A 24,247-nucleotide genomic window follows, 5' to 3' on the forward strand; every position below is an offset into this window, starting at 1 on the left:
AAGTTTTTGTTTTTTTGATGGCATAAAAGCAGTCCAAATTGATGCTACAAAGTCCACATGCAAGGGATCCTCCGTCCATTGACTCCAAGGAGAGCGGTCAGGCTCTCTCTCAAAGATGTCCATTTGTTTGGACATGCCGCTGGCAGTGTTTGTTATCTGATCCCCCAGAAGGTTGGAAGTGGGAGATGGAAGTGGGGAGAAGGGCTGTCAACAATAAGAAGTGATGGAAGCACAGGAAAAACTCTAACCAGGAAATATGAGAATGCACTCTTCCCCCATCTGAGGCCACTTAGTGCAAGAGCAAAAATTCTACCTCCTTGGTGAGCCCAGAGGACATGGATACAGCCCAGTAATCAACAGCAGGGACCCACAGCCCTCCAGCTCCACCCAGCATCCCTGCACATCCTGGCATCTTCCACTACGTGAACTGTCTTTCCTCGCAGAACTCCTTCCATGAAGGTGGAGACTGACTCAGGAGTTAGCGGTGACTGGCACATGGTAAGGACTTAACGATTTTCCATTCGTTTATTCATTTTCCATTTCCCAGTGATCCTGGGATGCCTAAAGTCACACATTTAAATGCAGGTACATCTTCTCCCCAAAAGAAGCAACTCATTTATTTTCTCTCTGTAACCTTACTTATTCCTTCCTCTCACCTGAACGGGAAAGACTGGGATAGATTAGCCTCTACTCTCCTGACCAGATCAGGCCTCCCTTATTCGTGTTTTCCACCGTAGGGTCCCAAGGTTCCTCACTTGCTTTCCTGCCAGAATCTTCTTCCAATTCGAGGCCAAGGCTAAAGCACGGAGAACACCTGCATTGTTGGGTGAAGTGGAGGTCCTACCGTTATCTAACAGCTATTGGAATGCCTTTCACTGGTAAGAAAATCCTCGCAGCCCTCCTCTCTTGCCAATAAAACAAGATTTTAGTAGTGTGGAGCTTTGACTACTGCTTCAGTGTTAAATTGCCCAGGAAGACTTAGAGGGAGAAAACGAACCAAAGGAGAAAAATTTTAGCCCATCCCCTTCCCTCCTGGCCTTCTAGAAAACTGCACTAGCTTCCTGGTTCTCCCCTGGCTGTCCCTGACACTTCCCCCACATACTCTTCTTCTATCACCCTACCTCCTGAAAAATGTACAATGGTTTCTCATGTCCTGCTATACGAACAACGAAGAGTGCAAGGTTCAGCCATCCCCACTCCCTCCCACTGTCCCCATGCTGTGTGACCATGGGCAAATCACTCCCTTCATCCGAGCCTGTGTCCTTACCTGTCAAATGGAGGAAAAACCCGTTTGTTTGTCCTTTGTTTCAAAGAGGACCAACGCCAACACTTGCCTACAGCCCATCTCCTGGGAGCAGACGGATGATCCCTCATGGGGAGATTTTGAGGCATCCACATCTCGACGTACTCGGGAAGGCAGAGGGGCACAAAGTCATTAGCATCCCTTTCTTTGCCAGTCATCGAAGTCCAGGGGCGAGACAAAGGCAGGCAATGGCCCAGGATGGGGGATGACCTTGCCTTCTCCGACGTCGGACCGAGCTCTAACAGCTCCACAATGCCTGTCATGTCTGTTGGAACAAATTGTTCTCATCCACACATTCTGCCAGGGGAAGTCTTCACATCCCCCCAACTCATCTATTTTTCCTCCTTGCCACGTCTTCTCACCCCTCTTAGGGCATCCTCACACAGTTCCTGAAACCTAGTAGGCACATATGCTTATTGAATTGTATTAAAAAATGAATTGAGCCATTATAAAAATATTTAAGTAAAATAATTTTAAAAATTAAAAAAATTTCAAATTAAAAAGATTGATTGATACCTTAGTATTGGTTCTAAAGGCTAGGCAATTGGGGTTAAGTGACTCACCCAGAGTCACACCACTAAGAAGTGTCTGAGGTCAAATTTGAACCCAGGTCACCTCAACTCCAGGCTTGGCACTCTTATCCACTCTGCTACCTATCTAGCTACCCCATTATATAATTCTTTTTTTTTTTAAACCCTTACCTTCCGTCTTGGAGTCAATACTATGTATTGGCTCCAAGGCAGAAGAGTGGTAAGGGCTAGGCAATGGGGGTCAAGTGACTTGCCCAGGGTCACACAGCTGGGAAGTGTCTGAGGCCAGATTTGAACCCAGGTTCTCCCATCTCTAGGCCTGGCTCTCAATCCACTGAGCTACACAGCTGCCCCTATATAATTCTTAAAGAAATAAAAATGCAAGAAATAAAGAAACCTCAAGCCATCATCACATGCAAAAAAATGTATTTTTACATATGAAACCAAATAAGCCCCAGAACTCTTTTTTGTACACATCAAAGTTTCTCCAAATTTTTAAACAATAGAGTGCACTTAAAGCATCTGGAGCAGATGGTGTTACATAGCTGTGAACCCCAGAAAAGCCATATCCTCACCAGTAAAATGGAGTTGATGAAATCTGGAGTCAATACAAACTCCCATCACTAACTACTAAATTTAACTCTTTAAATACTCCACCCTTTGAAGCAAACATTTATCTGCCTTCCAATTCATGGGAGGCAAATTCTGACAAACAGCCATGATAGAAGACACGGGAAATTGGGAGAGAATGAAAAATAACAATGCAAACGCTCATGGCTGGGTAAATAACTGGAGGGTGAACATTGGCAGCTTTTCCCCCACAAATGAAACCCAAGAAGTATATGAATCTTCCTCTAGGTTGAAAACCTAGATTTTGGGGATCATCTTTCATTAAGCAAATATTAATTAACCTGATCTAAACGTAATCATTTTCAAAGTGAACCTGAGATAAACATAATCATTCTACCTCATCATTTTAGCCCCAAAGTCCAACGGCTATTTTTCAAACATAAATGGAGATGATCCAACCAGACTGAAGCTTTGGTGCTAGTCTGGACATCTCTGGCATAACCAGCATACTCGGGGGTCTCGTCATCTACAGGGATTCCATTTGCCCCTCCCCCCTACCACATGGAGAGGAGGGCAGATTGGTCTTTCCAGAGGCGGTCAGTCTTTTATCCAGGCACGGCTATTTGGTGAAGGCGGGTACACAGAGGTGGCAGGAGATCGGCAGCAAGTCCTGCAACTTGTGGCCCCGATGGGCTGGCTGGTTGTCTGTGGGGGAACTGGCTGAGATCTACATGATGTGGTTTGTTTTGCAAAATAACTTCCCTTGCATCGTTCATGAACACAGACGAGTAGTCTGAATTCTCAAGAAGCGATATTTTGGCATAGTGTTATAGAGTCAATGACTCAGACAAGGTACTGCCGTGCCAAGCAGAGAACGATTGCTTCAAAGTTGTGGGGCTTCTTTCACCGCTGAGGAGTTCCACAAATGTTGTATTGATTTGTAAACTGAGGCCTATTTAGCAACTACAGGCGGGGCTTATGATTCCTGGTTACGGGGCTCAGGGATACTTCAGTAATAGTGTGGAACAGAAAATTAAATTTAAACTAAAATGTATATTTTCCATTTACAAACATAAACGTGGGGAGAAAACGCTGTCTAGTCTGTTCCTGGTAATGACGGGACTGATCATCCAAACACTGTTCTTCCAAACCCAGCATATTCTGTCTCGGCAAATGGCCCTGGAAGGACGTGACTTCTCTGTATCATCTGTGAGGACGGGTAGTATCGGCTGGCTGGAAGCTGAAACTGACCAAAGAGACTTTTCGAGATATGCTGGCCAAACGAGTAGCAGGTCAAAAACATACATGAATGCCTCCATTTTTGACCAGTAACGTAAAGGCAATGATGTAGTCAAAACAGTCTACCTCTGAATTTCAGTAGAAAATTATAATTAGGTCTTCATGTGAATAACACATAGTCACACTCCTATGTTAAATACAGCTCATGGAATGAGAACGCTCCAAACTTCATCAAATAGTTTTCATTGCAAGTCTACAAATGGATTATTGTTTCGGAAACATTTTAATTACAGGGTCACCGTGATGGCTTAATTAAAGCTTTCCTTTGAATACTTCAGTGAAATTCCATTCACCGTTCTTACCATTCTAACAGGTTATGAAAACCGTGAATTCTTGAGGCTCCAGCACAGACGGCATCTTTTCAGTACGCGTACCTGCTCCGGAATCGCTGGCAATCAGATGTGGGCACTAACGCTCAGGTGTTCTCGGGCTGGATCCTCTCAAGACGCCGCCTTACACGCCGTGAATTCAACTGAATAGGAACACGATTCACGGCCCCCACTACACAATAAGAGGGTTTTGAAGAAAGCATCAAAGGCATGTGACGCTACGAAAAACTAGAGCATGCCACCAGCCCACGCAATGCCTACAACCGCAAGACCTAAGGGCACCCAGGTGGGGAGCTCTCCGGGGTTCCATGAGAGGTTTCCAAAGAACCCTTCCACCTAGCACTGCTCCTTCTGGATCCTCGGAGACGCCCTTCTCCCATGACAGCCAGGACCGAGCCCTGCTCAAATGGAGAGGACCCCCAGCAACGGGGGGAAGGCAGGGGAGGAAGGGAGTAGAGGCGCCCCTATGCTTCCAGAGACGATGAGCTAGACGGACATCGGACCACACTGGCTGTTCTCCTTGGATGTAAATGGGGAAGAAATACCACTTTATTCACTAGAGATGTGCTGCTGCCATTAACACTCATGCGAGGGCAGAAAGGGGATTCACACAAACTGAACAGCAAACTCGCACCCACAGACAACACCGAAAAACATGCAAATACCAGAAAGAGCCTGAAGGGAAGAATGGCAAAAGAGTTTAAGGAATTCATATTTTACACAATGGATGGTAACATGGCCACAGAACACCGATGTGGTGGTTTCCTTCGTTCATGCTTCTCATGGTCCTCTGGACAAAGTGTGTGTATGTGGGGACAAGGGCAGATGCTAACTTCTTTAAGATCCAAAGTTGGTGGTGTCTCAGGCACTAAGCAATTGTGTTGCTTTTGGTACAAATGGATGTTTCTAGCTGTCCTTTTCTGCCCTTTTTGCCTTCTGTGAAGGGCCAAGTTCAAATGCTGGAAAGCGGGATGTCTCTGGAACCAGGATATCTGACAGAAAGTGGATCGCGCCGCCCATACCTGCAATACACAAAATATTTTCTTTTCATTAAAAGGTGCGGTGCCACCTCTAAAAGACAATATCAAAGTACATTCTTTAAAATTCATGAGTCTCAGGCACTTAAAAATAAACATAAAACCAAAATGTAACAAGAGCATAGCCTTTAAAATGGAGAACACCACTCAGAATAAAATGGAGACCATTGAGGAAAACAAAGAAAAAGAAACTTTCTGAAAAGGAGTGCTAGAAAAAAAATATTTTAAGAGGTATGAGTAAGCCTTGAAACCACATGTTTAATTGAGTAGGAAGGAGAAGAGGCCCAAATGATGGAAAGAAATAGATTAAATATGAAAGAAAACAAAAGAAAGTCACAAGTCATGACTTTAAATGTGAAGGATCAAACAGTCCGGTAAGATTCATCAGGGGCAGAATAGGTGAAAAAAACAAACCAGTTTAAAATCTAACTCTTCAAAGTGAGTTTTCATCTTTTTTCTTCAGAGTGTGTTTTCAAAGCAGAAATACAGTCGTGCGCAGGCTCTGATGAGGGTATAATTTAACCATAATTATCCACGGTATCTCCATTTGAAGAATGATGACACCTTGAGCTGTAAGAGGAGGCTGCCTCTCCCCACAGTTCTTAGCGACCGTTTCCTATCATGCAAACGTTTGCCCCAGGACAAAGCCCACTCTCAGGGGCAGAGGCAGAGGCAGCTGTTTCTGGCTGTGTCCCCCAGAGCGCAGCACGGTGCCCGGCACACAGTAGGCGCTGAATGAAAACTTGCTGTACTGGATTGAATTAGAGACACGACCGGGATCATCCTGCTCAGCGGACGCCGCTAGAGAGCCCGACTTATCTCACTGGGTCGTCACAAGGATGCCCCTCCCGCGTGTTCACGTTTTTAGAGATGAGGAAGTTTCGGCTCATCGGTTCAAAGGTCAGGCTTGGGTCTGATTGGCCTCCGAAGCCCAATGGGCAGAATTCCCAGCCAGGTAGATGGTCGCTGGGTCTTACCAAGGGGAGCGCTACGGAAATGGAGCGAGGGGCCGCCTCGGAGACGTGCAACATTCACCAGGAGCAGCGCCGAGGACGGGGCTGGACTCGGCGATCTGCAAGGTCTCTGCAGGGCTTTCCCTTTCAGGGTCACAGAGGCTCACCAAATTGAGAGGATACATACATTTTTGTAAGACTCAACCAGCCAGGCTGGGCTCCAATGAGTCCATTCCTCAGGCACAAACCGTGCACCGACGCGCCCCGCGAGAGCTTCGCCTTCTGCGGCGAGAGAACGCGTTCATCTCGGGCAGAGGATCGGCGCGGCACACGTCCAGGTTTCTCAATCATTAGAGGCTACAATGGAGACTAAACGGATGCATTTCGCTCAGAAGGGAGCTTAAACCTGTGTCCCTACGATGCCTCGGGGCTCCTTCTAGATCAGGTTGACCAGGACACAGAGGCAGCCGGAGAGGGCCCAGGAGGCCGCGGGCGAGGCACAGGACGCGGGCCAGGAGGAGGTCTGAAAGGCTCCGACGACAAAACCTCTTCCGTGTGTGCAGATCTCGGGGAGCCTCGCAGAGGCCAGGGGGCCAAGGCCTCTAGCTGGGTTTGCTTCGGTTTCCTTAACTGTAAAATGGGGGTGAGGCCGGCCATCCCCCAAAGGCTTGTTAATGGGACAAAGTTCCCAAGGCCGGGAGGGGCTCTGGGGCGCTAGTGGTGGCTGCTCTCATGGAGAGCCTCCCAAGTCCTCCTGGCCCTTTGAGGCTTTACTGGCAATCCCTGTTTAGGGCAGAAAGCTCTGGGCTAGGCCTAAGCAGCTGATCCTCCACAGGAAGAAACGGGTCACAGATGGTGGCACATTCTTGTTGGGATGCTCGACTTTCCTCCCTACAGACTGCCTGTGACAGGGACGTCCAAGGATCATTTAAATCCTGGGGGGGGGTCCCCAGATGAGACCCGGGAGGGCCTGACAGGCTGCGCACTTCCGCTTCCTCACTTTACGGATGAGGCTCTGGACACTGGACAGGAAGAGGCAGAGCTCGCTTGGCGTGGAGGCCTCTCCTCAGCTGCTCCTAAACAAGCCTGTCTGGCTCGTCGGCCTCGTGCCAACACGCAGACCTGCACAGCCCGCCCGGAGTTTGCTCAGATGCGCTTTCCGCCTCGTCTCCCCCCTTCACCCATGCCCAGAGAATGAGGAAGTCACGACTAAGGCTCTGTTTTATCCAAGTTCACCCACCCAGCTTTGGCCAAGAAGAGCACGTCCGTTCTATGGGTCACCCTCTCTGGGACTGTCTCTAGTTTTTAAAATATTCTTTATTCTAAAAAATCTGATGCCTGAAGAAATGGACTTGGGAGCCTTTGCTCTTCCCGGGGCTAGGCCCGAGGCCTCTCCATACTGGGCTGTTCAGTGAGTGGTAAATTGGTTACTGAATGACTTGCTTCCTCTGACTCTGACCTTTTACTCTCCAGTTCCTGATGGACCACCAGTGACCAGGAGGGAGGGCACTGGGTGGCCCAACAGATAGAGCACCAGGTCCTGGGTTCAAGTGTGGCCTCAGACCCTTCCTCACTGTGTGAACCCGGCTAAGGCACTTAGCCCTAGTTCTGCCTAGCCCTTACGGCTCTTCTGCCTTGGACTGATATCCAGCATCACGTCTAAGACAGAAGGCAGGAGTTTTCTTTTTTGTCCATACACCACCTGCTAGGAAGTGGATGCTTACCACAAAACCTTTTACCCTGATTGCGCCACATTTCTACCCTGTTTTAAGTGGATTATGTCTAGTTTAAAAACCTAATTTTTCTTCACACTGCTTTGGGGTTTGGGTGAGCTCAGACACTGATAAGGCCTGCTCAGGCACAGCCGCTCTCCTCAATCCATGGAGGCCAGGAAGGCGAGGGATGGGACAGCCCAGAGCTGCTCTCCCGGAACTTACATTCTAATGGAGGAGACAAGGGCACAGATAAAGGGTAAAGAGAAGAAATTCTCTGGGCCTGCCTCTCACGAGGCAGGGAGGCCCGAGCCAGCCCTGGGCCTGCCTCTCACGGGGCAGGGAGGCCCGAGCCAGCCCTGGGCCTGCCTCTCACGGGGCAGGGAGGCCCGAGCCAGCCCTGGGCCTGCCTCTCACGGGGCAGGGAGGCCCGAGCCAGCCCTGGGCCTGCCTCTCACGGGGCAGGGAGGCCCGAGCCAGCCCTGGGCCTGCCTCTCACGGGGCAGGGAGGCCCGAGCCAGCCCTGGGCCTGCCTCTCACGGGGCAGGGAGGCCCGAGCCAGCCCTGGGCCTGCCTCTCACGGGGCAGGGAGGCTTGGGAGGGGACGGCTGAGATGAGAAGCAGGATTTAGCGGGCCTGGGATTACGTCCAGTGAAGCAAGCGGTGGTGAGAGGCTGGGCCAGGGGAAGGCCCGGCTCAACACGGCTGCCATCTCCTTTTTTTGAAAGCTTTGCCTTCCGTCTCTGTGCTAAGCATCCACTCCAAGGCAGTCAGGGCCAGGCAATGGGGGCCCCACAGGGAGGGAGGGTCTGAGGCCACATGGGAACCCAGGACCTCTGCCTGCCCGGCCCGGCTCTCCTCTGGGCTGCCAAGCTGTCCCTGGTTCCCATTTTCAAAGAGAGAAACTGAGGGAAAGAAATGCAGGCGAGCGAAGACCCGAGAGCGCATTTCACGAAGCCTCTAAAACACGGGAAGCTCTGCAGTGCGCCAGGCCGCGGCACACGCTGCGGGACAGACGCATGAGGTGGGCGTCCCTTTACTTGGCGGCTCCCACTTTCTCCTCGGCAGCAGCACCCCCTCCTTCCTCCCGCAGGCCTTACCTTCAAAGAGCGAGTAGGGTCTGTCTGGAATACGGCAGCCGTGCGCACCATAGTCTAAACACCACTCTGCAAACTGCGGGAAAACAGCCATGGAGGGAACAAGTTAGACGGGAGAGAAGGATTCACAGGGACCTGGGGGGAAGGCCAACTCTGGGAAATAAGCGGAGAAACAATTCTTTTTTTAATGTGCCATTTTAATTTTTTTTAAGCTCTTACCTTCTGTATTGGTTCTGAGGCAGAATAGCAGTAAGAGCCACACATTGGGGGTTAAGTGACTTGCCCAGGGTCACACAGCTAGGATATGTCTGAGGCCAGATTTGAACCCAGGTCCTCCCATCTCTGGGCCTGGCTCTCTATCTACTGGGCTACCCGCCCCTAAAATGTAGCCTATTAAATTCTCTGGATAAGTCCATTGGAATATGAACATATATTTAGTACCCAATATTGTGAATTCAAACCAATTATACTTTCTGCGTTATGATTAGAAGAATCAAATTTACTTTTTGGTTTCATTCATGCATTATAATATGTCATAAGAAAACAGCATTAAGAGACAACTGGGCTCAGTGGACAGAGAGCCAGGCCTGGATGGGAGGTCCTGGGTTCAAATCTGGCCTCTGACACTTCCCAGCTGTGTGACCCTGGACAAGTCACTTGACCCCCACTGCCTAGCCCTTACCAGTCTTCTGCCTTGGAACCAATACACAGTAGGGATTCTAAGGTGGAAGGTGAGGGTTTAGACAAAAAAGAAAACCCCATTAAGTGACAGCTCCAGGAATCACACTATAGTTATCCTATTGTGGCTCTTAGTGTCCGCACATTCCTAAGGTCAAGAATTCCAGCCCTTCCTTGTGGTTCAATTCTCTGTGGGCCATTTAGTGGTCTCTTGCCCACGAAGGATTGTACCTGGTCCAACCGGATCCATTAAAATGGTTTTCTCTAACCGTCCTGCTCATTCTTCCTCTTCCTTTTCACATTCCCCAGCATCAGCCTCAGCCCCGGAGGAACCAGCAAGAGGCATTAAATGAGCATTTTGCTGGAATGACACAGTCTGCCTCAGGCCAGCAGGGGGAGTTCAGAGAAAGACAAAGAAAGGGAAAAGCAGATTCGTGCCCGGATTTATCTGCGGTTCTGGCTCAGCAATGCCCAGGCCAGGCCCGTCCACAGCCTGGAAGCCGGGCGGCAGAGAGGCCGAGTTCATGAATCTCCACAGAAGGCGCTTGTAGAGACTGAGAAAACCTTCTGATATCACGGATGGAGGAAGAAGTCAGGGGGGTGCCACGAGGCGGGGAGCCTGCTCCAAAGGTCTGCACCGTGTTCGTGCTTCCCCATAGAAGCCCCGTTTATAAAGGCTACTTAAGCCACAGAGTAACAGTCACACGGTATTAAAGCGCCCTGACATGTAAGGCTGAGTTCCAGGGGAGCGTGGAAGGCGAGGATCTGCCCCTGCTCTGGTCATGAGAATGAGGCCTTGTGCTTAGAAGAGCCCAGCCCTGGAGTCAGAGGGCCTGGATTCAGATCACATCAGGGATGCTCCCTATCTGGGTAGCCTTGTGAAATAGTTTGACCTCCCTGGGCCAGTTTCTTCTGAAAAGCAAGGTTTGCCTCCATGGCCTCTGAGGGCCCTTCCAGCTCTAACGTTTAAGCTGATGACTATTCCAGGCACTGATACCCCAAGTTCCACATCACCAGCAGTACCTCCTGTCCCTTGAAACATAAGCTGGTAAGATGGGCCTATGGGCTCTGGAAGGAGGCTAGAAAAGTGAATTAAAATTAGGGTGGTGACTGAGAAATGAAATGAAATTGGGAATGCTAGGATCCTATAATACAATTTATTTCCTTGATTTTTTTACTATTAATTTGCATACTGAAATATTTTAGAAAATTATAGAACTTGTTTTTATATAATATTATTTTAATGTCAACATCAGTTTCATGAAACTAAATTATTTCATTGTTGTTGTTCAGTTGTCTTTCTGTCATATCCAACTCTTTATGACTCTATTTGAGGTTTTCTTGGCAGCCCTACTAGAGTGGTTTGCCATTTCTTCTCCAGCTTATTTTTATGGATGAGGAAACTGAGGTAAACAGGGTTATGTGAATTGCTCAAAGTCACAGAGTTAGTAAATGTGTGAGGTCAAAGTTGAACTTGGTAAGATGAGCTTTCCTGCCTCTTGGCCTTGCTGACCATTAAATGATAGGACTGGAGAAATAAACAAGGCATGCAATTTTTAAGTGGAATTAAGGTTTACCATAATTCACAAGCAAAGAAAATGAGTAAACTGTCAAGTTTTAATATGCCTTCATTATTTAAATAAAACTTAAAATTAAGTTTCTAGGTTTTTTCCCTCCAGAAAATCAATTTTAACAAACATCCTTGTTCCCAATCTATTCTTCTTTAAAAACAAGCTTTCCCTATGTATGATCCCTTTTGGGTAAAGGCAAATCCCAAGGAAAAAGAAAAGCATCATTTGCTTATGTAATAAGCATTTAAATGTTTTTAAAAATGTGAAGAATTAAAATAAAAATTTTTTTTACTATAATAAGGTCACTGATAAAAGATCAAGTTAAGGATTTTTTTTAGATCAGACCTTCAAATCTAACTTATTAAATGCCCTGAGGCATTTGCCTACCAGTACCACTAAGAGTTTTCTTGGTGATGTTTCTCAAGTTGAAGTGAAAGCCTGAGCAAAACTATTCAAGAGCTTTGCTTCTATTCTTCATATTCTTAGATACAGCATTTATTTTCTTAATAAAGGAGCAGAGGAGCAAAATATGGAAGGATCGATCTGAAGTCCTATGGCAGCAGAGTTAAGTAGGAAAACTCAGGAGTCTTGGCTCTCATCAGTAGCCCAACTGGTTTTCTATCCTCTTCAATAAAGCTCCTGACTTTGGGAGAGAAAGTCCTAGAGACAGAGATCTCATAAAGAGACACTTCACGTCCCTGCACGGTCTTGTATGGCCGTGGGCCACGTCACTGGCTTATTTTTCACTGTGGCAGGGCTGGGCTGAGACACTCTCAGGGAACCTGTGCCTTTCTGAATTTGTTGTCTCATTGATGATGGACAAGGGAAAGGAGTATTTTGTTATTAGGTGTTTTCCACAAATATTTAGAGCACATCCAGTCTGTGCCACACTCTCCGACGATGTCACTACAGAAGAAGACAAGGAGTGAGAAGCATCTTCCCCCAATGAGCAAGGACCGCCTGGGGGTGGGGCGAGTGGTCTCAGGAGAGGTTCTGAAGTGCTGCTGACAAGTGGTCTCGGGCTGACAGGCTGAGAGTGTCTCAAAGGACAGGAAGCTGGGAAGAGACGGCAGGATGGAGCCTGACCCTCCTCCCAAGAATGGCAGAGAGCTTTGGGAAGTCAGTCACGTGGGGGTGAGTGCTGGCACGTGACAAGGAACAGTCAGGGCAAAGCCAAACTGGAGATGAATGATGGGCTAAGGTTTTTGAAAAATGAACTGGGCCCCCTTGAGGCTTCTGGGCAGGGACTAAGGTGAGCAAGACCATGCCGTCAGAAGGACGATCCGGCGGTCCACAGGGGGCCCAGGAGGGCCGTGAGTCCTGCCCTGCCCACCGGGCCCTTCCACTCCAGCAGGAGCAAAGCCTAGGGCATGAGGAGGACAGACAGGGCCGTGGGACCCACGCGCAGGGGGCCTTACCTTACAGGCTCTGTACAGGTACTTTTTATCCTGAGTTAGATGATAGAGGGATAAGAAGGAGTAACCGTTTCCTGCTGTCCCGTGGCAGATCCCGTAGCCTTTCCGGAGCAGGCCTCTCTGCCAGATGACATCACTGCATTCCATAGCATCTTTTAAATATTTGTCCTCCTTAAAGAGCTGGAGAATGAAAAAGAGAGACATTTAAAGGTGTTTCTTTTATTCTGATTTAGAAAAATTCTCTTAACTAGTTAAAAAAGGTAGGCGCTGTGCTGTGGCCATTATCAATTTGAAATGGCATTCAGGAAGCAAAAAATAGCCACTCAATGACTTCTCCATCCTCGGCTGGCTCAGCATCACCCTGCCCCAAGTCCTGCCATTTCACTGATTTTCCCAGCCATTCTCAGGTCTTGTTTTGGCTGTAAAAGTAAAAGGAAAAAATCTTCCCAATGAAAAGCCAGCCCTGTCTGGAACGCTGCCAAAGCCCCCTCTGCAGGGTCACGAAAAGGTGATCGCCCCGGCACCCCGTTCTACAGAGGGTGGCTTCCCTCCAGGCCAAGGGCTCACAGACATTCCCCAGCAGATGGGAGGACAACGGCACCGGCTGAGGAAACCTCTGGGCAGAATGTGCCCCAATGAAAGCTGGCTGTGCTGATTAAGAAGCACCCTCCCCCAGCTCCTCAGAGACGTGCTGCCATGGATGGCACAGCTGCACCTCTGCCAAGGGGGCAGCTGAGAAGGATGAAACCCTCCCGGGACACAGATTCTTTGTGCTCACACCCTCCAAAAGGTGGCCAAGGTGGGGCCCATGACGTAGGAAGCATCTGTCATTGGTGTTCCGGATTCCTGAGTTTTTTTCTCCCCTCTGCCCTCCCCCAATGCCAGGCACCCAGTGCTCTCCTGCTCCCTTATCTTTGCCATTCTCTCCTTTTTGCTACAGCATTTACAACTTTCCTCGGTTTTAGTGCCAGCGCACAGTGCTGAGAAGCGTAGGATTTTAGAGCTCCAGACCTTTGAGGGCATCTTGTCTCATGGCTCCATTCGGCAGATGAAAAACCTCAAGCCCCAGGCCACCCAGCTTGATAGAGGCAGAGCTGGGACGAGAACTCAAGGATTCTGACCCCTTGGGGAGAGTCCTTTCAGGAACAGTCACGATTATTTATGGAAACATTTATATTTTAACTTTTGCTTCCAACTGAGAAATGAGAGGCCCCCTCCCTGGCCTCTGGAACCTGGAGGGGAGCATCTGTTGGGAGGAACACTCTCTACAGTCATGAGGAAGTCTGATTTGAAACAACAGATTGCCTTAGCCCTAGCCAGGCTCTAGGAGAAAGGAGTCAAAAGTCTGGTCTAACTATGGCAGGTAAAAGCTAATTTGGGGGAGGAGGTGGTGAGGAGGGGGTACAGTGGAAAGAAGATATGTGTTTGCCATCAGTCTGCTGCATAATATAGGGTCTGCCCTGTCTTATCTCAGGTTTTGGACAACATTGTGGAAAAACTTCCTTCTTTTTTCTTTAAATTTAAAAATGTTTAATATTGATCTTCCATTTTAGAATTAATCCTGTGTATTAGTTCTAAAGCAGAAGAGCAGTAAGGATGAGGGAATGAGGATTAAGTGACTTGCCCAGGGTCACACAGCTAGGAAGTGTGTGAGTCCAGATTTGAATCCAGCACCTCCCATCTCTAGGTCTGGCTTCAATCCACTGAGCTACATAACTACTCAATTTTTTTCTCAAATAGAAAAAGGTATATTTAAAACCTATTTCTATGTAAAAAATCTCACAACAAAGAGATTTTCCAAGTCCTGGCCAATATAGCAATCAGTCTGTTGTCATGTATCATCATTATGACTAAATAAAGAGGCCAAAGATCTTTAATGACCTTTGACATGTTTTTCAAAATGTGTTGGTATTTTCTCTGAGGCTAAATCATCAGTTTATAAATGTAATAGAAACGAGTTAGGAGGAAAAGACTGTCATATCTTAGCCGAGTTTAGGCACAAACTGAAGTGAAGAACAGCTGGTGTCTCAGAAAAATATTAACGACTTTGTAATCAGGGAGGCTTTAGAAAGGAAATGCCAATTTGGATCTCAAGAGAAATAGGAAAGGTACTCTAAGGGCAGTAGCAGCAACACTAACAAGCCAACATTCCTTAAAATTAGTATTTAACATAAATAATAGGCAATTATGTCAAATGGCTGATAAAAATCTCCTCACTGGGCCCCTGACTGCTGATTAGCACAAGATGCAGGGAGCTACTTTCTGAACCAATGAGGAATCTTGTTTTGTTTTTCCAAATGGAAGCTGTTAAGCTGCAGTATCTCTATTTAGGTATAATTAAAGGGAAAGGTGAGAAATAATTTCAAATATTTCCATAAAAGACAAAAATCTGATTGAGAAATGATGACATCTCACAACCATAATGACCAATTCTCCCAAAGACTAGGTGAGTTAGCAAAATTTCAGCTTCTTCACAAGAGCCTCAGGATTGGAATATCTAATGCTGCCAACCCGGGGTGACATTCGAGGACAAGACTGTGAAGTTTCCCCAAAGCCTGCCAGCCGCTGACTCCAGCCAATGTGAGCTCTCCGTTAGTTTCCCCAGCAACAACAAAAAACATTCACTTGCTCACTCAAAAAAAAAAAGAAAGAAAAAGAAAAAGAAAAGAAAGAAAAGCTTTGGAAAGCCATCTCATGAGCAGTGATGCTTCTAAGAACTGGCCATTCAAAGGCTTTAGAACACAAGGAAATGGGCAACTTCTGGCATTTGTTCATCCTTTCCACTGTGGCCCAGAAAAACTGGACAGAACCATCTCTGATTGAGAGAGAGGAAGAGCAAGTCCCTGCCCTGGTTCAAGCTCGCCTTCGCTCCTCTCCTCCCACTCCCCACACCCCATACAGGCCTCGTCCTCACGACTGCAGCCTGATGCAGCAGACAGAGCAGGATTCTTATTCTCACATCAGCTCGAGCTTTCACACAGCAGTGAAGTAGGAGGTTTGGACTCTTGGACTCTTGAATTCTCTTTGGAATGTGGGGGTTGGCTATGGTCCCTGCGATGATGAAGGTCCCTCTGCTTCTAAATCTATGCTCCGACCTGAGTTCAGGTTCTTTAGAAGCATGGAGGGAGGGCGGTAAGGAAGGCGAGTTCAAATCCAGCCTCGGTCACTTACTGACCAGGTGACCCACTCCCCAGAGCCATCTCACTTCGCTTCCTCATCTGCCAAATGAGAGCCCTTGCCTCACTGTTCCGAGGATCAGACGTATAAAGAAAGCGCTTTGCGCACCTTGAAGCGCCATGTGTTAGATATAATCACGATGATTATAAATTAAACGACCCCGTATGATCTACACGGGGGACCAAACCCCACCTGTTTCTAAGGGGAAAGGAGTGCCAAACGGCCAACTTGAAAATGAACTCTCAGAGCGTGGCCCATCGATGAGCAGCCCCGCAGGGAGGATCACTGGAGAAGCCCTCATCACCTTCTCTTTGTTAATCACAGCCATCCCCTAGATACGGCGAAGGAGTCCATCATCAGAAGGAAGAAGAGGACCGACAGCTTCACCAAGAGTCAGTGGCTTTCAGTGGATTGAGACCCATGCCTAGAGATGGGAGGTCCTAGGTTCAAATCTGGCCTCAGACACTTCCCAGCTGTGTGACCCTGGGCAAGTCACTTGACCCCCATTGCCTAGCCCTTACCACTCTTCTGCCTTGGAGCCAATACACAGTATTGACTCCAAGATGGAAGGTAAGGGTTTAAAAAAAAAGAAAAGAAAAAAAAGAAATTAATCTAAAACTTACAAGTAGAAAAAAAAAAAGGTAAGAAAACTGGGCCTAGTCTTGCTCTGAAGAGACAGAGCCTTAAGGTTCTTGCTATAAAAGTGGAGCTCAGCAGAGGAAGGTGTCCTTTGGTGCCCAAGCTACTGCTTTAAGTCATGCCCTAACTCGCCCTGGCAGCTGAGCGTTGGCTGCTCTCTGTCCCACCATGGTGAAGGGACCAACTGCTTCTGTGACAAATGGTTCGTTGTTCAGGAGACTACAGGGCATCATGATAGCTTGAGCCTCTATGACCTGCCTACTTTCTCCAGTGAATTAGAAGATTAAGATTAGTGCCAAAAACAAGGTAGGAAGGATTGTCAGTGCCAGGCATTACTTTTCAGCGGGGCAGACTTCCCTGTTGCTATCTGCCACCCTTCAAAAGTGAATGTGAAATGAGGTTATAGGCATACGGAAATCCACTTAGCAGCCGAGCTACCTTGTCTATGCTGCATATTGAGGGATATCTACATAGCCAGGATCAGGCTGAAATCTATCTCTGGATGAATGCACTGTGATAGAAACACAGCTGCACATTGTGTGTGTGTGTGTGGGGGGTCCTTAACTTGGGGAGCAGGATTAGGCTGTAGAATGAATAGGATATTCACACATAAATACTAAGAGGAGGACCTGGTTAGTACCGAAAAGGAGAATTTCAAGGGGAAAAACCCTGCACTACACAGATTCTCCAAACGCACCCGTAGCTGTTTCTTCTTTATACCAAAAGTCAATGATCATAGATTTCTTGAATATTCTCCTTGACATATGCAGGTCGCCTTAAGACTTGTCAATTCCTCAACTCCTTTTTCTTTTACTTCATATGGATTCTCTATTTAATGTCCTTCGGTAAATACTTTTTTCTGCCAAAAGTTTATAAAGAGTTAAGAAAGGAAAATAAGATGGATTCTGGTCTTCCTCAATGATATTTTCCTTTCTTTTATATTCTCTGTCTTAACAACAGGCTAACAGAAAGGGAGGCAGGCAGTGGGGGTATAAAGAGGTCTATATTAGGAAATTCTAACTGTGTCCAAATCCTTCCCTAAAACAAAACAGTAAGCCACATAACCTCTCAAGGCCTCAGACAACTTTAAGGCTGTCTAAGCTGCAAAAGAGGGCCAGGCCTGCATCAGGAGAGGGCCCTTCTTCATCATGAATTCCTAATGGCAATGAACTCATGAGCCTCTGAAAAAAACAAAAGGTCTAAGAATATCAAACTCTGGTTCTTTGCCAGGTTGATACAACTTTTAGCATTTAGCGTTTCAGTGAGAGAAAATGTGAGAGACTGCTGCTCTGTTACTCATGACTATTTTTTTGCTCTTGTATCTGAAAATCTTGCCACATAATTATAACCAATTCCCACAGAAATGTGTAAATCGTATTGTTTTTGAGTCATGTGATTCAGATCATTACCATCTCTAGGGAGAGGGCTACTGTCACAAATAGGGCTGCAAACAATGGAAAACAAAGCTGGATAAGAGCCATTATTCACTGTAACTTACATGTGGATCTTAGTCTAAGTCGTTTTCCAGGAATTCTTTTTAATACAGTATCTCAACAGGCCAGAACCTAATGTTATCTCTGCTTATTCCCCTTCTTAATTCTCTGGTGGTCACCAAATCAATATTAAATATCTTGATATTTTCCTTCAAAATGCAAATGTATAAAGTTCCCAAATGGTAATTTGTAGTACTAAAAGCTTTTCAAAAGTAATAAGAAGGTAAAAAGAAAGTCTTTGAGACTAGGTGATTAGGAGTAAGACAAATGTCTGTAGCTGGTGAAATTTTCCAGTTCCTCTAATGAAAAATATGCTGTTGTCTAGTTTTATATCATATATTTCTATGTTACCAAGTAGAGAGGCACAACAATAACCAAACTTAAAAAACATAACTCCCACTTTCTTTGAAAGAACGTTATTGCAAAAGCCTCTGTCTTGCCAAAATCAAAACGAACCTTTACTTCTGGGAAGAAAATTTGGTCACCTTTACACTGGATGTCCATTATGAAAACTGAAGACTGACCTTGTAGGCTTGTAGAAGCATATGTATAACTCCAGGGGCACCATGGCACCAGTGGACTAATCTATCTGTTTCATTGCTTAATGATGATGGATAATTTCCAGATCGGAATTTTTTATGCCGTACATAATCAACACTTGGTTTCACCAATTCTGTCAAGGTCTCCTGGTCCACATTTGATACTGGCTTTAAAAAAAAAACAAGACACATGTTTATAATATATTTTAGCATTTAAAAAAGATAATTATATCATGGTAAATTGGGCAAAATTTCAACTACTTAGAATATCTGGGAAATAAAGAGATTCTAGTTATTTCAGTTATCTGGTTACCTAAAATTGCTTTCTATAAGAAACAATGAATATGACAAAAACAGACATGTAGGAAGGTCATCTATCCTGAGGCAAAGTGAATTAAGCAGAACAAAGAAAACAACAAACACAATCACTACAACAATGTAAACAAAAAGACAATAACAAAACAACTGAGACAAAAAGCTGTGAAATTTTGTAATGAGCAGGCTTGGACCCAAAGAACAAAATGGAAAAGATACTTCCACGTGATTGCACAGGGAGAGGCCTATGGCTATGGGACCCACAGGAACGTCAGACTCTTTTCTGAAGTTGGTTAGGTTTACTGAATTGGGTCCCCCCTCCCTCCTCTCTTGTTATAAAAGACAGTTCTTTAGGAGGAATTACAGGACACTGGGAGAAAGAGGTACTGGAAGTACAAGTAAATGCATCCCTATTTAAATCACTCATCCTATCCCTTGCTTGCTTATTTCCCCCTAAACCCCACATGAGGGGTCTATCCAGTGAGCCGGATGCCTGTGGGTTGATCTCTGATGGCCCACGTGGAACCTGGGTGTCCCTCCCCCGTGGCCCCAGCTCCTCTTCCAAGGATATGTGTTCTCCATATTGTCTTGATCAATCAAGCGGGATGTCTTAAGTAACTCCTCTGAGCCCTGTCCAGTGTTAGGCCCTAGGGACACAAAGACCAAAGGAAAGTCTCCATCCTCACCAAAGTCACGTTCTAATAAAGAGGTGACGGCACATACAGAGATATAAACCAACCACGTACAAAACAAAAACAAGGTGGTCCGGAGAAGGTGGGCACCGCAGCCGGGGGAAGCTAGACGGGGACGTCTGAGCAGATCTTTGAAGGAAACTAGGAACTGAAAAGGCGGAGGCAGGAAGAGAGGGCATGCCTGGCCAAGGGCCACAGGTGGGATACGGAGGGATGGGTACAAAGAGCAGTCAAGCCCAGTTTGGGTGTACAGACAGGTGGAGGGGATGAGGCTGGACAGGAAGGGCCTTCCATGCTGAATGGAGGAGCTTAAACCTGGCCTTTGAGGTGACAGAGGGAGGGCTCAGAGTTACATTTAGAAAAGCCGACTTGGCAGCTGTGTGGAGGACAGACCTGAAGCAGGGACAAGTTGTACCAGGGATGAGGGTCCACACTGGCATGGTGGCTGTGTGAGTGAGAGAAGGGGACGTGGGCAAAACCCGTCACGAAGGTGGAAACGACTTGGCAAGTGACTAAGTGAGCAATGTGCGAGCTGAGGACGACATGGAGCCTATGGAGCTGGTGACTTCTGGGCCACTTCTTGCCTGCAAGTTGTCAACAGGAACAGGTTGTAGTCAGCTTAGCTCATCTCCCACAGCACAGGCACCTACAGGCAGCCTGGCAACGAGCCCTCCCAGTCAGCCTGACAAGCCTCCCTATTGCTCCTTATGCTGCCTGTTGCCAGGGTCTGTCTCTTGGCATGCCTGCCTATGACTGTATCTACCGCCTTCTTTCTCTTCCCTCATCTATTCTCTTTTCTTTCTCATTCTCTCTACCCTTTAATAGAAAGTAGATGTTTATTTTTTAACAATTTTATATACTGAATAGCATAAATACTCAGTATAATATTTCATATTCCAAAAATAGCTTCACAATGTATATGGTTTTTTTTAAAAACTAAGTTAACAACTAAATTGTGTTGCTTTTTATTTCTACAGGATAGAATGTTCCTTGGCAGAAAAATGTTCTCTATTGTCTGGTAGAGAAGAACTGTAATTGTCCAGGGAATATAGAAATGAAATAAGTATTCTAGGTGCAAGCAGTATTTTATTTTTTAAAAGGCACATGATTTTGGTTATTCTGAGACATCTGTGTAAACTGCAAAGGATTTTGGCAGGCTGGTACATTTCCATGTTTATCTTGTATAATTATAGCAAGTAAATAAATTACAGAGAAATGAACTCAAGACCTGTGTGGGCATTAATTTCTTATCCTCTAAATTCTGTGGTGCAAGAATTATTTACATGGGTTCTTAGAAACAATCAGGCAAAATTTACTGTTTTATATAGCTACTTGGGGTATTATCTATACCTCATTAATCACAGAAGCCACCACAAATACTGCAGCCTGGTAAGCCCTATTAGTTCTTGAATTAATAGGTACTTTTTAAGAGCAAATATCACACAAAAAAATGTCAATCTTTCTCTTTCTTTCTTTCTTTCTTTCTTTCTTTCTTTCTTTCTTTCTTTCTTTCTTTCTTTCTTTCTTTCTTTCTTTCTTTCTTTCTTTCTTTCTTTCTTTCTTTCTTTCTTTCTTTCTTTCTTTCTTTTCTTTCTCTCTCTCTCTCTTCCTTCCTTCCTTCCTTCCTTTCTTTCTTTTTCTTCCTTTCTTTTTTCTTTTTTGTAAAAACTCTTATCTTCAATCTTATAATTAATACTCTATATATTGATGCCAAGGCAGAAGAGCAGTAAGAACTAGGCAATATGGGTTAAGTGACTTGCCCAGGGTCACACAGCTAGGAAGGGCCAATTGTTTTCTAACAAAATGCAACACTGAAGTAGACAGTCTGTTAGTTTACACATTTCCAGGTAGAAAACACGCCTTTGATTAAAACTCAATTTGGTACCTTTACATGATGTTTCACTGAAATTGCAAAACAATAATCATTGAGAATCCCTTATCTCAAAGAGAAACCTAAAAATCAAGACACAGCGAACCCAAAATGGAAATATTAAAAAAAAAAGTTGTTTCTGTGGCAGAAATAGGTACAGGAGGCATCAGATCTGGCACGGAGGTGGGAGTGAGGTTCACAGAAGCAGTGCCCTAAAACATGTCTCCTCAAGACCCTACAACTTAGAGGATGAGCTTGGGGACTTGCGTTTAATTAATTTTGGACTCTTTAAGGAAAAGTTTTGGTGTGATCTTTCACTGGAGGAATCTAAACAAGCTAAGAGTATTATGTTGTAGCAGGGCCCAGATGAATATAGTTGATATGGAAGGGGTGGGAAGGGCTCCCAGAAAAGTGAGCTGATGCTGTCATTGAACATCTGGTGGTAGGTGTCATTCCTTCTGTCTAAATTCTCCATGACTCACTGTGTGGTAGGGGCCATACAAGGATTGTTGTGTGTGTGTGTGTGTGTGTTCTCTCCTGGGTGTAATCATGGGAACAGAGTTCTGAGGATTTAGAAGCAAGAAGCACATTCATTTGGACTTAATCAGATGGATGTCTGTAGCCTGTCTAAAGATGTCTGTTAAGGCTTCTCTCTGAAGGTGGTTCTGCCAAGGTGGCCTCTAACCCCCTCCACCAGTGCTTGGGAAGACTTCATTTTAGTACACCCAGGCTAATAAATTAACAAAGGGGGAGTTTGAGTCTGAAGTCCTTGTCCTTATGTCCCAGGGAAGCAACAAATTTTTGTTTCTGAAATCAGAATGAGGAAACAAGTGGTATGAATTCCCTCAAGAGGCAGTGGGTGACCCCATCATTGGCAGGCTGCAAACAGAGGCTGTAGTGAGCAAGTGTTGGTCTCATTGCAGTGCATGTGGGTCAAATGAGATAACTGCTGAGGGAGCTCCCAATTCTGAAATTATGAGACCGTAGAGAGGTAATGGAGCTGGAGAGGAATAAGAAGTTAAGAAGTCACTGGGGCCCAAATTGATGAGAAACACAAAGGGAAAGGACCTATATGTACAACAATATTGAAGGCAGAACTTTTCAAGGGGGCAAAGATATGGAAAGTGAAGGGATGCCCATCAATTATGGAATAGAAGATTAACTCACGCATATGACTGAAATAGAATATTATTGTGCTATAAGAAATGATGAGCAGGAGGAGCACAGAAAAACCTGGGAAAATAAACTGAAATAAAATGAAATAAGCAGAACCAAGAGAACATTGTACCAAGTCAGAACAATACTGTATAACGAATAACTGTGAATAACTTAGCTATTCCAAGCACGACAATGATCCAAAACAAACCCAAAGGGATCATGACAAAAAATGTCATCTACTTCCAGAGAAAGATCTGATGGAGTCAGAATCCAGAACAAAGCACACTTTTGTCACTTTCTTTCTTAAATTTTTTGTTCAAATTTCCACAAAAGGATTAATATGGAAAAACGTTTTATATGATTGCAGATTGCTTCCCATCTCAGTGGCGGGGGAGAGGGGGAAGGGAGGGAGGGAAAGAATATGAGACTCAAAATTCTTTTAAAATGTCGTTAACTGTTTTTACAAGTAGCTGGGGAAAATTTAAATAAAAAAAAGAAGTCACTGGCACCCAAAAATGCCTATTGCCTTGTCCCCTTGGGTTGTTTCTAACTGATCTACTACAGCAGGTGGGAGGGGTGGGGGAGGTGACATGCATGAGGAGAGATCCATTCTTGGTAGGCAAAGTTGGAACTAAAATTGTATCTTCCCATTAAAAAATAACAACAAACCATGAAAGCCACTTGGAACAGCAATTAGGTGTAGGTGAAATAGCACTTCAAATACAATTATAAGTTCAATATCATTTGTGAGCAGGCATAGGAACTATACTATTCTTACCATTTTTCTAGGAGAAAATATGTTCTGACTTTCACATAGATTAACAAAAAAAAAAGATCTAACAAAATCCATTAGTAGTTGGGCACTTGCATACAATATTATCTCCTAATAAGAAGAAAATTCACAGCCTTTGGGAAGGCCAATTCTGTTATGTGATATTCTCTGCAGGTTAAAAGAACTCCTACTAAAGTCACCAGGAGACTACACACCAAGCAAATGAGTGGATAGCAGAATCTGGCCCATGGCAGTTTTATCTGCAAATATCTAGACCGTTAATCATTTTGGGACAAATATTATACAATATTTTCTTTCAGTAGCATCCAGTTTGTTATCTGGGGGAAATGAATTCATCTGTGACTCAAAGAAAGGCAATGCAATAACATTCCCTAAGAAATATCAGTTTTACAGGAGGGGATAATAATAAATAGCTAGTTTAATTCTGTGCTTGGGATAGAACAGGACCAACAATGAATACTTGATGAAAACAATAGTACATAGTGATGCCAACACAGCTTGATTCTAGAATACACTTACCTGCATTAGCATATAATAAATTCCAGTCATGCCATGAGCTGCTCCAACATACTGCTTCCTATGCCACTGGTACAGCAGTGGACAGCGTTCAGTTTTGCGTTCTTCCTTGGATAAATGTTTACCCGATTCAATGATAGAATTTACTACCTGAAGATGAGACAACACGAATCTCAACAACTTACAGTGATCTCTTTCTGAATAACACTCTTTCTAATTTTATTATTTATACAAATTTAACCTATGGTAGTTAACAGTTCTCTAGAACTGTGTGGAATTATTCATACGAAAATTTCCAAGCACTCAATGCACGACTTCCACTTGACAGCTTAATATACTAAGGCTCTAAGATGCCAGGGGACTTTCTCCACAATGAAACACTGGACATTATAAAAATGTCAAAAATAAGCTTTTGTGGTGCTTAAGAGGAATTACTACTGCCTAATAGCTTACTATTGCTCTTTCCTGTCTTCTTTATTGATTATCAGTCTGAAGTGGGTAGTGAGTAAGAAATCAAACATTTCAGACCACTTTGGTACTATTCTAGGTCTAACTTTATTT

At 45.2% G+C, this 24,247-nt stretch overlaps 1 protein-coding gene across 1 annotated transcript in view; it reads right to left on the bottom strand.

The window, feature by feature from the left end:
* Positions 1–4,551: 4,551 nt before the first annotated feature.
* The window catches only part of LANCL2 (LanC like glutathione S-transferase 2), a 54,279-nt gene continuing 34,583 nt past the window's right edge, over positions 4,552–24,247 (bottom strand). Inside the window, exons 5-9 of the mRNA XM_007500382.3 lie at positions 23,690–23,836; positions 18,328–18,510; positions 12,498–12,674; positions 8,834–8,906; positions 4,552–5,053 (exon numbers count right to left, since the gene is read on the bottom strand). Coding sequence (XP_007500444.1) covers positions 4,938–5,053; positions 8,834–8,906; positions 12,498–12,674; positions 18,328–18,510; positions 23,690–23,836 — 696 coding nt within the window. The 3' untranslated portion in view covers positions 4,552–4,937. The remainder of the gene's footprint in view (positions 5,054–8,833; positions 8,907–12,497; positions 12,675–18,327; positions 18,511–23,689; positions 23,837–24,247) is intronic.

The sequence above is a fragment of the Monodelphis domestica genome, chromosome 7 (assembly GCF_027887165.1).
Source record: "Monodelphis domestica isolate mMonDom1 chromosome 7, mMonDom1.pri, whole genome shotgun sequence".
Lineage (NCBI taxonomy): Eukaryota > Metazoa > Chordata > Mammalia > Didelphimorphia > Didelphidae > Monodelphis > Monodelphis domestica.